The sequence below is a fragment of the Pseudorca crassidens genome, chromosome 4, assembly GCF_039906515.1.
Source record: "Pseudorca crassidens isolate mPseCra1 chromosome 4, mPseCra1.hap1, whole genome shotgun sequence".
Classification (NCBI taxonomy): Eukaryota; Metazoa; Chordata; class Mammalia; order Artiodactyla; family Delphinidae; genus Pseudorca; species Pseudorca crassidens.
Genome location: NC_090299.1, coordinates 42884308 through 42898658, shown reverse-complemented (window position 1 = coordinate 42898658; position 14351 = coordinate 42884308). Strand labels below are relative to the sequence as shown.

At 40.9% G+C, this 14351-nt stretch overlaps 1 protein-coding gene across 4 annotated transcripts in view; it reads left to right on the top strand.

Moving 5' to 3' along the window:
• Window positions 1-1672: 1672 nt before the first annotated feature.
• The window catches only part of FBXL5 (F-box and leucine rich repeat protein 5), a 50445-nt gene continuing 37766 nt past the window's right edge, over window positions 1673-14351 (top strand). For 2 of the 4 annotated variants that reach the window (XM_067735566.1, XM_067735567.1), the window contains exons 1-3: window positions 1673-1853; window positions 11310-11525; window positions 13862-13957. In XM_067735566.1, the coding sequence (XP_067591667.1) occupies window positions 1770-1853; window positions 11310-11525; window positions 13862-13957 (396 nt within the window). In that variant the 5' untranslated portion in view covers window positions 1673-1769. The remainder of the gene's footprint in view (window positions 1854-11309; window positions 11526-13861; window positions 13958-14351) is intronic. The other 2 variants (XM_067735564.1, XM_067735565.1) reach the window with 2 other exon arrangements.

Genomic DNA, 14351 nt, shown 5'->3' with positions numbered 1-14351 from the left:
TCCTGGTCCTAGAGGTTGGAAGTCCAAGATCAGGGTGTCAGCATGGTGAGGGCCAGACTGCTGATTTCTCCCTGTGTTCTCACCTGGGGAAGAGCAGAGAAGGGAAGCAAGCTCTCTAGGGGACTCATTATTAGGGTTTTACCTTCATGACGTCATCTAATCCTATTATCTCCCAAAGGTCCACCTCCTAATAACACATGAGGGGTAGGGTTTCAACATTTGAATTTGAGGCAGGCACAAGCACTGAGTTCATGGCTGTATTAACCCCATTTTATATACGAGGAAACTGAGGCACAGAGAAGTCACGGTAGCTTGCTCAAGGTCATACATGTAGTATATGGCAAACGAGGAATCCAACTTCATCTCCAATCTGTGCTTTTAAACACTGCTCATATTGCCTCTCAATAAATGGCACATAGTAAGATTAGAGACAAACAAATGCATTCTTCTAAAAAAGTTCTTTCTTACAACCTTCTACTCCATCATTTATTGAATATTTATCAAGCCCTTATATTGTCCTGGAACTGTGACAGACAATACAGATACAAGGGGTGAAGAGAACATCCGGTTCTTGCTCTCCTGGAGTTTATTGTCATTAAGCAAATAACATAACCCTTCCCAGGTTCTCAGCCTTCCCTGTTTTCTCCCATTTCTCTGTGTCTATTAATCCTCCAGCCAGCCAGTCCAGGGTTGATCTGGATGAGAGAAGCCCGTAACAGGGTCTTCCTAGGTCTCCTGGAGGGCTGGGGCCGGGATGAGGTGACCTGTCGGGAAGAGCCACACTGACCTTTTTCTTGGCAGTGACCTGGTTTGTCTCCTTTCTCTCTGAGCCTCGGGTTAAAATGGAGGGATGTGTCTCGAACTTCCTTTCCACACTAACTTTCTCTCATTATTTACCCTCCTGCCCAGCACCCAAGGCCTTTCTGACATCCCTGACCTTGCGTCCCTGTGCTTGAGGTGAATTCCTACCTCCTTGATCCCCAGGAGACATTTTCCCTCCTTGGAGTCTCCAGAATTCCACGCGGCCCGTCCCTTTCGCCCGCCCCGGAGGAGATGCGTGGTCCCCGCCCAGCCTCCAGACCCAGGCTCCAAGCCCGCCGCGAGCCCACGGGCCGCCATTGTCCGGTCCTGTCCCACGTCCCCGTTTTCCTCATGGGGCGCAAGTTTTGGGAGCCCCCAGTCCTGGTTCCCCCAATCGCTGGGACCTCTGACCAGCGGGCAGGGAGGTCGGTGCTCGGGCCGGCGGCTGGGCCATCATCCGCATGGGCAGGGAGGCGAAGGGCGGCTCAGGAGGGCCGGGGCGCGCACAGCGCAGTCGCCCAGGCGGACCGGGCGGTCGGGCCGACCGCGGCCATTGTACTCGGTTGCCTCGGCCTCAAGACCTGGTAGGCATAGCGGCAAAAGGCGCTGACAGCACCCTAAAACGACACCCCCTCGTCTCAGATCATGTGTTTTGTGTTGCAAAACGTAACAGACAAACAGGGAAACGACTTGGTTTCTTTTTCTGGCGCAGAAGGAGGACGAGCAACGTGAGTTGAGCGGGGAGGTGAAAGCGCGAGCCTCCGCCGCGCGCCCGGTCACGTGGTGCCGTAGGGACCGCATGGCGGCGACCCGCGCGCCCCCGCGTCCCGGCCGGCCCGGCAGCCCGGGCGCGCGCTCCGACGGGGCGGGCGCATGCGCAGGGGGGGGCGCCGCCTCTGCCCCGCGGCGAGGGTGTCTATGGAGAGGCGGCGGCCGCGCCTGCTGAGGCGGAGGCTGAGGTGGTGGCGATGGCGCCCTTCCCCGAAGAAGTGGACGTCTTCACCGCCCCACACTGGCGGATGAAGCAGCTGGTGGGGCTCTACTGCGACAAGGTAACGGTGTGCGGGGCCTCTGGCTCTGGGCGGCGCGGGCGGAGGGGAGGAGCGGGCCGGATCCCTGGGCGGCCGGGCCTGCGCGGCGCCTTCAGCCCCCGGGGGCCGCGCCGGGCGAATTGTAGCCTGCGCAGCTGTCAGCGCCGTGCTCGCTGCCCCGCATCTTCCGCGGGGAGCCCACGCCCCGCCCTGCTGGCGGCCTCGGACGTGCCCTCGGAGCTCGCGGCGCGGCCCCTTCCCGGCCGAGGGCCTGGCCACCCGCCGCCCTCGGGGCGGGCTCCCCGCGGCCGCGCTGGGCCTCCCGCCCCTGCCCCCTGAGGGAGAGGGGCCCCTGCGCCCCTACCGATCTCTGGGGACCCCGGGCCGGCTACCTGCGGTGGCTTCCTCTCCCCCTGGCGCAGGCTGTTTCTGTAGTTGTCCGCCACCTCCCCCATCAATACTGCCCCCCCGCCCTACCCCCGGCCTGTGTTGGGCCTCCCCGATTCTCCTTACGAACACCCATCCATTCTTCTGAACCTCTGGCCCGCTTTCTGGCCCAACGAGCACCTTCTCCCAACTCCTCCCTGCTCATTTTACGCCCCAGCTTTTCTCTGGTTTGATTTGGGAGAAAACTCAGGTTTCGTGGCTTACGAACCAGAGAACCTTCTCTCTTCTTTTGTGGTCATCTTTTTCCTTGCAACTTTTATTGTCCGGAGCGTTTACTAGATGTCGATTTTGTTACAAGACAGCTATTCTCTGTTGGAATTCTTTACGTGGGCTCGAATAAAAGGGCTTCGGAACAACTTGATTTAACTGCGAGAACCTTTTTGCACTCTTAATTGGTGCACCATAAGCTGAAAAAGCACTTTTGTGGAGATAGTTCAGGGCTGTTTGCTAATGCTTTTTGAGTCCACATTTTTGTCAAAAATTTATGTTGGGTAGAGTCCACATACGGATATTCTGAGAACTTCAGGCAATCCTGCTTCATGTAGAAATGAACCAAACAAAAAGCATTTAAAGACCTATTGCTTAAGCATGGATATCAACTTTGATGAACTTTCAGAAATTACATAGCACTAAGCAGAACCGCTGTTGCGAGAAAAGAGGTGTTCTTATAGCCCATGAGGTGGTTGGAGGATGCCCCGTGTTCAGTGCCAGGCCACACTTAAAAAGCATCCACAACCATCTTTTCCCTCCCTCCATTTTGAAAATTAACAATACCCGATTCAGATACAGGTTTAAATACCACGGCAGTCTAGGACAGTGGTTCTCAACCTTGTTTGCTCAGTAGAATCACCCTAAAGCTGTTAAAAATGCTGATGCTCAAGTCACTAAAATCAGCATCTCTGAGGCTGGGACCCAGGCATCAAGTATAATTTAAAGCTCTCCAGGTGAGTCCAGTGTGAAGCCAAGGGTGAGAACACTTATCCAGGAAAAACATAATGAATGGGTAAGCCGTTAGTTAAGCTGTGTAACTCTGGAATTAAAAAATATATATATTTGTTTAATTTATTTAGTTTTGGCTGCACTGGGTCTTTTTGTTGCACGCAGGCTTTCTCTGGTTGCCACAAGCGGGGGCTAGTTTGTTGCAGCGGCCGGGCTGCTCATTGCGCTGGCTTCTTGTCGTGGAGCATGGGCTCTAGGCACGCGGGCTTCAGTAGTTGTAGCACGCGGGCTCAGTAGTTGTGGCTCGTGGACTCTAGAGTGCAGGCTCAGTAGTTGTGGCGCATGGACCCAGCTGCTCCGCGACATGTGGGATCCTCCCTGACCAGGGCTCGAACCTGTGTACCCTGCATTGGTGGGCAGATTCCTAACCACTGTGCCACCAGGGAAGCCCTAGATTTTTGAGTTAGTTTACTGTAGTGTTTTTACCTGCCCTGGCTTTTGAACTTAGTTATTCTGATGGTATCCTTTAATTGCAGGAAAGAAAAAAATGGGGAGGTTTTTTTACTTTCTCAAAACCAAAAAGGGAAAGTTAATGAGGAGTAATAGAATTTGAGGTCTTCTCTCTAGACTGGGGAGAGGTGGTCCAGGACCACCTGAAATTGTTATGGAAATTTTGGTGCATGTGTACATTTTTCTAGGAGGTTTGTGGCTTTCTTCAGGTTTCCAAATGATTGTGACCCTCCCAAAATGGTTAAGAATCACAACTTTATCTAGCTACGTGCTAGACTAACCAGCGTATTTAAAAAATTGAAGAAGTCAGTCACTAATGTTGTGTGTCACTACCTGGTGATTGAGAACGTTAGAACAAATTTTGAAAATACAGTGCCCTTTTTAAAAACAATATTTGAGTCAAATAAGATTCTTTTTGGTAGTTAAATGTCCCCTTTTGAAATAACTAGGAAAGCATTTTCAATTTGACATAGCAGAAGTTAAAATTATCACTAATTTTGAGTTAATTAGATGTAGTTAATGAGATTGTTGTATAAATTCATCAGGAAGATTAAAAATTCCAATTTTCTGAACTGTGGATCAGAGACCAAGGTGATTTAGGGGGAAAAAAAAACTGCGTAGGAATTAAACATCCGGATTCCTTCTTGATACTGATAGTTAATTGGAATCTCTCCTAGGATGCCCTTTGGGAGCTAAAGGGGAAAAATGTATTTTATAATGGCTAAATTGTCTTAAAGGAGTATATGTTTTTATTCATTTGGCATCTCAACTTTTTTTAAAAATTATTTTATTTTTATTTTATTTATTTTTGGCTGCGTTGGGTCTTCATTGCTGCACGCGGGCTTTCTCTAGTTGCCGCGAGCAGGGGCTACTCTTCGTTGTGGTGCACAGGCTTCTCATTGTGGTGGCTTCTCTCGTTGTGGACCATGGGCTCTAGGCATGTGGGCTTCAACAGTTGTGGCATGCGGGCTCAGTAGTTGTGGCTTGCAGGCTCTAGAGCGCAGGCTCAGTAGTTGTGGTGTATGGGCTTAGTTGCTCCACTGCATGTGGGATCTTCCTGGACCAGGGCTTGAACCCGTGTCCCCTGCATTGGCAGGCGGATTCTTAACCACTGCACCACCAGGGAAGCCCTCAACTTTTGCCTTTACCATGTTTTGCCTGTACAGACCACGGGTATCCAGCCCAAACAGCATATAGTAAAACTTTACAAAGTGAGAACTAGCTTTTGTACTTAAACGAAAAAGATACAAAATATGTTATTTCATCGTATACTATATGTTGACTCTGAATGCCGAGTAATTATAAAGAAGTCAGTTTTATTTTGAATATTGACTTTTCAAGTACAATGTATTTTAGAAGCATCCATTTATTTATTAGCAACAACAATTATTTACGTGCTTAGACTAGTTTATTTAGAATAATTCTGAAGTTGTGGGCCATTTTTTTTTTAAGAAGATGTTGGGAGTAGGAGTTTATTAATTAATTAATTTATTTTTGCTGTGTTGGGTCTTCGTTTCTGTGCGAGGGCTTTCTCTAGTTGTGGCAAGCGGGGGCCAGTCTTCATCGCAGTGCGTGGGCCTCTCACTATCGCGGCCTATTTGTTGCGGAGCACAGGCTCCAGACGTGCAGGCTCAGTAGTTGTGGCTCACGGACTTAGTTGCTCCGCGGCATGTGGGATCCTCCCAGACCAGGGCTTGAACCCGTGTCCCCTGCATTAGCAGGCAGGTTCTCAACCACTGCGCCACCAGGGAAGCCCATGAAGTTGTGGGCCATTTTAAATATTGCTGTATTATATCTAATTTAATACTTCGCTCATGGGTTTCCTTTTACATTTATAAAAGGTTTTATAGAAAGATTTTTTCACTGTTGTTATCCAGACAGCAGTCCTTTTAGGTACGTAAAGGCAGAGATATTTCTGTTTTATAGCTGGGGATTTGTAGGGCTAGATTAGTTAGACCGAGTTTACATAAGCAGTTGGTGATAGATCCAGATGGAAACCCAAGTCAGGATCATGATTCCTAGTTTAATTTTCTTCGTATAAAACCAGAGTAGTTTCTGAAAAAATTTTCTGGTAACAGTCTATTATGAAATCGTTCGCTAATTCACTGACCTTCCAAATTAGGAGGATTTTAGGCAATATTTACATTGGATCACATCCTTTTTTCCAGTTTATTCCAATTCCTCAGTTTTTCCTCTAATCCTCAAAACTTGACAACATTAATACTGCCAGTGGGCATGGAGTTTCTACTGACACTTGGCCCTGTAGTAGCTTGTATTGGCCATGCGAGATGTAGTTCCTATTCTTTAGGAGATTACAGTCACACATTTGTGCTAGGATGGAAATCCAAATGCCCGTTAGTGGGAGCAAAGGGGGGAGGTATTTGGTCAGCTCTACATTAAAGTGTCAGGAGTGGGCTTACAGTCTCTTTGAACTGATTTCTGAGAACAAGGTAGGTGATGGTTGTAAAGATGTGCATAGTACAGAGCTTTCCAGACTGTACAGTAAACCAGCTATAAAAAATTCAAGTGGTGGAGGCTTTATGGAGTGCCCAGGTTTTTCAGGTAAGGATATTACCTGAAGTGCCATCTACTTTATCATTTTATAAAGATAGGACATTTAATGAGCAAAGCCATAGGCAGAAAATAAACTCAGAATAATTCGAATAGATTATTTTTAAAAAATTGAATGAGTATAGCTTTATGAAGAATTCATTTAGTTTTCCTCGATTTTCTGTTCCTTTGCATACCTGTAAAAACTGTTATTGACTGGCGTTGGGTTATTGGAGAGAATATGTTTTGAATTGAGAGCTAAGGAGAGGAAGGAAAAGGGAATTTAATGAGTTCTTACTACATGCTTACTTACTTTTAATCCTCACAAGAGCCCTGTGAGACAAGTATTATCCCTTATTTAAAGATGAGGAAACAGACTTAGTGGTTAAGTAACTTACCCAACTCACTCAACTAGTAATTAGGGGAGCCCGAATTTTTAACGTTTAGAATTTGTTTCCTTTCTGAAGCCCATGTTTTTTGCATTACCTTACTGGTTCTGCTATTTACTACTAGCTATATGATTTTACGCAGAACATTTCACCTGTGGATCATAGGTTTTTCTATCTGTAAGTTAGTTTGAGCAGATAGTTATTAAGGTTTCTTCACTGAGTGTAAATCTCCCTCACTTAAATGAAAGCATTGTCTGGCCGAGGAGAGAAAAAGTAAAAACTTATTTGGGGTAATAGTATTTGAGTTTTTGTTATGCAGTTTTTCATATCTGATTCTGAACTTAATATCTAGTCTTTAAGTGGCACACAGCTTCAAATCAGTTTGAAGCCAGGCTGTAAGTATGATTTTAAGTTGTAGAATGTCTGAGGCAGAAAATCAGTTTTTTTAAAATTGTTTACGATACTCTTTTTTTATAAATTTATTTATTTATTTTTGGCTGTGTTGGGTCTTCATTGCTGTGCGCGGGCTTTCTCTAGTTGCGGCAAGTGGTGGCTTCTCTTGTTGCGGAGCAAGGGCTCTAGAGCGCAGGCTCAGTAGTTGTGGTGCACAGGCTCAGTTGCTCCACCGCATGTGGGATCTTCCCGGACCAGAGCTCGAACCGGTGTCCCCTGCATTGGCAGGCGGGTTCCTAATCACTGCGCCACCAGGGAAGTCCCAGAAAGTCAGTTATAAATTCTTTTAAAATATGGGAGATACCATGTTACTGATTGTTACTATTTGTTGATTATGTGTATCCTGTTCTATGTAGGTTCCTTGTTGAATCTGCTAGGCATCAGACGATACACGCTTATAGGTCACTTGGGAACTTTTATAATCTTACTGTAGAACAGTGTTTTTCCAAGTGTGTTCTGTGACCCATTAGTGGGTCATGGAATCGATTTTGTGGGTCAGAAATAACATTGAAAAAATGAGGGGACTTCCCTGGTGGTCCAGTGGTTAAGACACGGGCTTTCACTGCCGTGGACCTGGGTTCGATCCCTGGTCGGGGAACTAAGATCCCACAAGCCGTGTGATGCAGCAAAAAAAAAAAGAAATGGAAAAGTAAATGATAGAGTACATCACAGATTAGGGAGGGAAATATTGTTTCCTGAAATTTGTTTGAAGTGTTTGTGGTGTGTGTGTCTGGATTGTGCTATATTTCATACTAAAGGTCATGGTTAAACATGTTTGAAAAAACACTTCTTTGGGGCAGCATTTCTCAACTGCAGCACTGTTGACATTTTGGGCCAGATGGTTCTTTGTTATAGGGGATGCTATCCCAGGCATTGTAGAATGTTTAGTCCGGCCCTGCCATTTACCCGCTAAGATGGCAGTAGTGCTTCTGCAGTCTCTAAACCTTGTCCATTAATTCCTGGGGGGCAAAATCGAACCCCTGGAGAGAACTAATATTTTAGAGCAAGCATTCTTTCTGACAATTTACTCTGTTGGCTCTGAAGAGATAGCTTTATGATTAGGACTAACATTGCATCTTGTGGAAGGTAAGTAGGTTTTATAGTCATAGAGAGTTGACCTCTGTTTTGTTGTCTACCAGTTGTATGATTTTTGGGTAAGTTATTTTCTCTGAGCTTCAGGGTTTTCACCTATAAAATGGGAATTATAACATCTACTTCCTAGGATTGTTGTTAAGAATTAAATAATATCTAAAAATATTTAGTATAGTACCTAGCACGCTCTAGGCCTCAGTATGTCCCAGATATTATTAGGGTCTAGGTTTATTTTTTTTCTCAATCAAGTCTCTATGATTGAATACCTTTCTAGAGGTAAACAATTTAAAAAAATGATTCATATACACAAATTTTTTAAAAGTTAAACTGTATATGCTCAGGTTATTCTTTTCACTGCTAAATTTACTGACTTTAGGTACCAGGTTAAAAACAGTTGCTCTTTTCAAGTGGAGAAAAACTGACTTGGGTAGGATAAGGACTTCTAATGATAGTTTTGTTTGGGTTAAATATAGGAATAACAGAAAAACCTAAGTAGGCTTATATATGTTATATTCCGTGTTCTTTAAATATATTAACTTATTCAATCATCACAAGAACCCTATTAGGTAGTTAATATTATTAGCCTTATTTTACAGATGAAGAAATTGAGTGAGGTACATAGCAACTTAGTGACTTGATGGCAGAGATGGATTCACACCTAAGCAGTCTGGCTCCAGAGTCAGCACTTTTAACCACTCTGCGGGATTAACTCTATGCATAATGGAGAGTCCTTTTGTCTAATTTGGTTCTCAGTCTGTAGCATGAACCTGGTCTTTACCTTAGCTTGTTATTAAATCCGAAGGATTTTCTAATAGTCCAGTGAGACTGTATGCAAAACTTCCTGGATGTGTTTTACGATGTTATTTTCCATAACTCACGTGAGGACATTATTTAGTTTTTTGCCATCCTTTTTGTTTTTAAAAAATTTTATAGCCATTATTAATGCTTAATTTACCTCTTATTTCTACTGACTTATTTTTAACTTTTTTTTTAATATAATGCCACATGATAGTATTTGCTGAGATTAGCCACTAGTGGATTTTGTTGTGATTTTGTGTGGCATTTCTTAGGATAAAATCTACAACCTTGGTTTAACCAAATCCATCCTGTCTGTTATTTTTGTATGGCTCAGGAGCTCAGAATGGTTTTTACATTTTTAAGTAGTTGGAAAAAGTAAAAAGAATAATATTTTATGACATGTGAAAGTTACATAAAATTTAAATTTTAGTGTCTGTAAATAAAATTTATTGGAATATGGCCACAGTCATTCATATGACTACTTTTGTGCTACAACAACTGAATTAAATAGTTGCTACAGACAGTATACCTCACACACAAAAAACTTAATATATCTGACCCTTTACAGGAAAAGTTGCTAACCCCTGTTGTATTGGGTTGGCCAAAAAATTTGTTTGGGTTTTTCCATAACATCTTATGGAAAAACCGGAACAAACTTTTTGGCCAACCCATAGATAATTTATTTATTGTGGTTACAGTTCGTTGTCTTATTTCACTAGATTGTAAACTCTGTAAAGGCAGAGATGTCTGTTTTTTTCACTGAGGTATCCCAAGTACCAGAAACAGTGCCTGGCTTATAATAACTGCTCATTAAATATTTGAATAGGGTAAAAAAACCCCACGAATTTATACAAATGAATGATTAATTTTCAAAGTAATGCTAGCTAATATTTATTTAGCACCAGTTCATTTAAATCTCACAGCAACCATATGAAGTACAGGCGGTTTTATTATTCCCATTTAACGCCAGGAAGAAACTAAGACATTGAAGGAGAAAAGTAGCTTACCTAGGGTTACACAGCTAAATAAATGGTAGGACTGGAGCCTAATCCTAGAGAATCTGGGTCTAGGTCTGGTTTTCTGTAAATGACTCATACCCAATCCATCTGCCTTTTACAGTAGATCATTGGTTAAATTATATAGTGGAATAGTCTTGCTTTAGGAGTTTGTTGTCTTTTCTGATGCTTTGTCATGAGCTGACTGTTCCTGCCCAGAACAGGCAATTAAGACACCTTAGACTCTTCTCCATTTTAGGAATACTAGATCAGACTTTACAGAACAAGTCTAGGAAGTATGGTGTTTGTAGCTTCTTTTTCTCCATTTACTGTCTGTTGTTTTTAACCTAATCAGATTTTTCCTCTTAAAATGAATTTTGAAACTGGAATTGACATAATAGAAGACAGATTTAATATGACAGTGGAAGTAATAGAAGGTTTGAATATTACTTTGAACTTCATCTTGAATCGAGTTTCCCGATAATATATATGCTTTGAACATGAGAATTTAACTTGACATTAAATGTAAAAAAATAAAATTATATCAGAATAGTCATTTTCTCTTGTTGAATAGTAGAATTAAAGAAAATGACAGTGTATCTATTTCTTTATATTTTCATTGATTTTTATCTTTCCTTCAAGTGCCTTTACTTTCTCATGCCCCGATGTACAAGTTTTTCACATTGTACTATTGCAGTGCTTCCACTCTAGGAAGTATGTGATCCTTGTATAAACTGCTAAGTGTTTTCCAAAAAAAGAAAATTCTTATAAAATTATCTAATAATGTTCTAGTAGCTTAGTCAGTGTTTTCTGAACAGATCAGACTCATCTTGATATTAAAGTTTAAACAAATTATAATAGAAAGTTTTTGAATTTTTTACATTGTAAAAGTAGTATAATAGCATAAAGAACATTTGAAAAAAGAAAAAAGTGCATCACATTATCCTAACACAGCTCTTTTAATGTTTATATGAAACTTTATGGAGTATCTGTATTTAGTATGTGCACAGAGTAATGGAATTTTAGGTTTCGAGGGAGTCTGGTTTAATCTCTTTTATTTAAAGAAACTGTTTTGTTGGTGCGTACATCCTTTCCTTCAGAATTCAAACCAACATCTTCCTGGGCTGGGGTACTTTTTATTATACCATTATAACTTGTTTTTTATGATTTCCTTTCCTACTTTAACAAAGTATAAGGGAGGTATTTTGATATGTACAAAACTAGATAGGAATGCATTTGAGTATTTCCTATTGGTGCATATTTGCATGTATTTATTATGCCTTTCTTTTTAAATTTTTATTCAGCTTTCTAAAACCAACTTTTCCAACAACAATGATTTCCGTGCTCTTCTGCAGTCTCTGTATGCTACTTTTAAGGAGTTCAAAATGCATGAGCAGATTGAAAACGAATACATTATTGGTTTGCTTCAGCAACGCAGCCAGACCATTTATAATGTGCATTCTGACAATAAACTCTCTGAGATGCTTAGCCTCTTTGAAAAGGGTCTGAAGAATGTTAAGGTGAGTTGCAAAAATGGATATTTATCACAGCTTGTGCCATCTTCTGATACGTCATTGGCAAAACTTGTTAGCATTTTATAGTAAATGATGTTACTATAGTATAGTAAATGTGTGTTAAAGAAAAAAAAATTATTCTGACACTTGTTAAAGACGATAAGGAAGACTTTATTCAAGGGATTACTGCAATGGGGTTTTGCAGTAGGAGAGAGAGATGGGGTTGAATTCTTATAGCCAGGGAGCAGAGGTGAGGGTCAGGAAAATTACTAAGAGGAAACATCAAGCTGGGAGATTCTTGCTAGACTGACTCTTGCTTCCTTTTGCTGAAGGCATACCAAGGTGACAAGATATTGAGGGTGGTTAGATATTGAGGGTTATCAAATGCCAAGGGTGGTAATGGTGGGGTTGATAGACTGATTCAGGATGATTTTGGTAAAACTGGACTAAGTGGGCCAAGGACAGAGCTCAAGGTCAGGGCCTGGCTGAGAAGACTCAGTGGATCCTGGCTCAGTTTTGATGAGAATCTTTATCAGTTACCTCTTTGTTACTATATGTAAAATTCTATCATGAATGCTGCTCTCCAAATCTTAAAGGTGTTTTTGTAAGTTGAAATTTCAATTACTGTACAAATTTTACTTTCTGATAACATTTGCTGAACTCTTAAAAGAAATCTGTAGTAAATGCAGTTATTGGTGACTAAAGGTAGAATTGTTACTTAAAATGAACAGGGCTGTAGGGTGGTTACAAAGAATAATTTTTAGTTGTATGATGTAAAATTAAAGATATTTTTGGGTGTAGTTTAGGATAATGGTGTAGAGAAATTTCCCTATTAATTATATTTACGTATTATAGGATATTTGGTCTTCATTTGTCCCCCTTTTGGCTTGGTGAAACATAGACTTAAGTTGTAACTCTGTCAAACCACCATGCACCTTTCATTGATAGATTTGTGTTCTAGAAAGACTGTTCTTAAGTAGGGAAGATGATGGATTGAAGGGAAAAAAAAGACTCAAGCAGGAAGATTTTTATAAAAAAATTATTGTAATAGGTTCCAGAAGAATATACAGTAGCTATTTGGTGGGGAGGTAGGAGATTGGGTAGGGATAGGGTACTGGGAGGGAAGATGGTATAGGAAGATTTATTTTTTATTGAATACTCCTTTGTACTGTTTGAATTTTATATCATGTTCATGTATTACCTGTTCAATAAAATGATTAAGATCAGAACTGAAGTAGTAACTAGTGGAGACAGAAGGGAAGGGACAGACTTGAAAGTAATGTAGGACATAAAATTGATAGAAGGTAGTGCTTGTATATACAGGAAGGAGGAAAGGAGAAAGAGAAAGGAAATAAGAGTGAGAATTGAGCTTGACTTTCTAGGGAATATAGAAGAGGCTAAAAAGATCCATTATGGGCAGGTTGAGTTTGAACTGCTCGTGCAGTCCAGGTGGGCATTTATAGGTAGGAGGTGGCATTAGTTGCGCTTCAAGGTTGGAAGGGTAATTTGGTTTGGAAAAGCAAATTTGATAATTATCAGCATGTAAGTAGAAATGGAAGCCACTTGGGCATGCTTAAGGAAAATGTGTAAAATCCTAAGAGAATAGGACATTGGATAGACTATTGGGAAGCAGTTTAATAAATTAGTTAGAAAAGGAGGAGACTAGAGAGGACTCAGCAGGGTTAAGATATTCCCACATTTTAAAAGTTTCATTATTTTTTGAATTTTCCACGTGTACTAAGTTGAGAGGGCTGATACAGAAGTGATGGATAAGTTACAGGGAGATATGACCATAGTTCATATGGGGAAGAACTCTTTAGCTGTTGTGCAGAGTTAGAATGATTTACCTCAAGGTACAGTGAGCTCCTTGCCTTTAGAAATGTAGATGGTCTTCTTCAGGATAATGTAACAGGTATTCTGAATTGTTTAGTAGAGGATACACTAGATGACCTTAAAGGGATTCTGTAATGATATAGTCCAATAGGCGCTTGTGAACTGCTCAGAGGTATATTAATCGGAAAACGGACACATTGAAATTGTATAAATATGCATTAGAAATCAGTAGAAGTTTTGAGCAAATACTTGATATTTTTAGACTTTTTATGACATTTTTAAAAAGAAGTATGAGATCACATTACTAAAGGAATTCAAGGTTCTTTTAAGAGATGTTTTGAGGCCATCTTTTATACTTAGAAAAGTACAGAGACCATTTTGCTATTTGTTAGTCTAATTTTTTACCCTGACGTTTCAAGTTACATTTCACACTGACTTTCTAGGATCAGATACAGTATAAATTATGAAGCGAAATTTTTATAGAATACAGTTTTTTTGTTTGTTTCTAGAATGAATATGAGCAGTTAAATTATGCAAAACAGTTGAAAGAGAGACTGGAGGCTTTTACAAGAGATTTTCTTCCTCACATGAAAGAGGAAGAGGAGGTAAGCATAATTTTTCCTCTTCGTGATTTTGCTTTATAAAATTGGAGAAATGTTATTTTTCCTTTGAGTCTTCAAAATAATACATAGGAAGATGAACCTCCAGATCTTTTTAGAAAATGAAGAAAAACCCAAGGAAAAAAAGCATTAATTTTGTTTCCTTAGAGAGTTTGTTGCTTTTCATTGACTGAGTGATTGATTTAATTCATTTACTCAAAAAATATTTATTCTCCTATTATGTGGATGGCACTGTATTGATTGTTAACTTTTTATGCTACCCTAATGTCTTTTCTGAACCTTTAGAAGATCCTTTAAACTTTTTAATGTTTTCTGTATTTGCATTCTAAGTTTAAAGAATTTTTAGTGTTCTTTTTTTAGTAGTGGATTTTAGTAATTA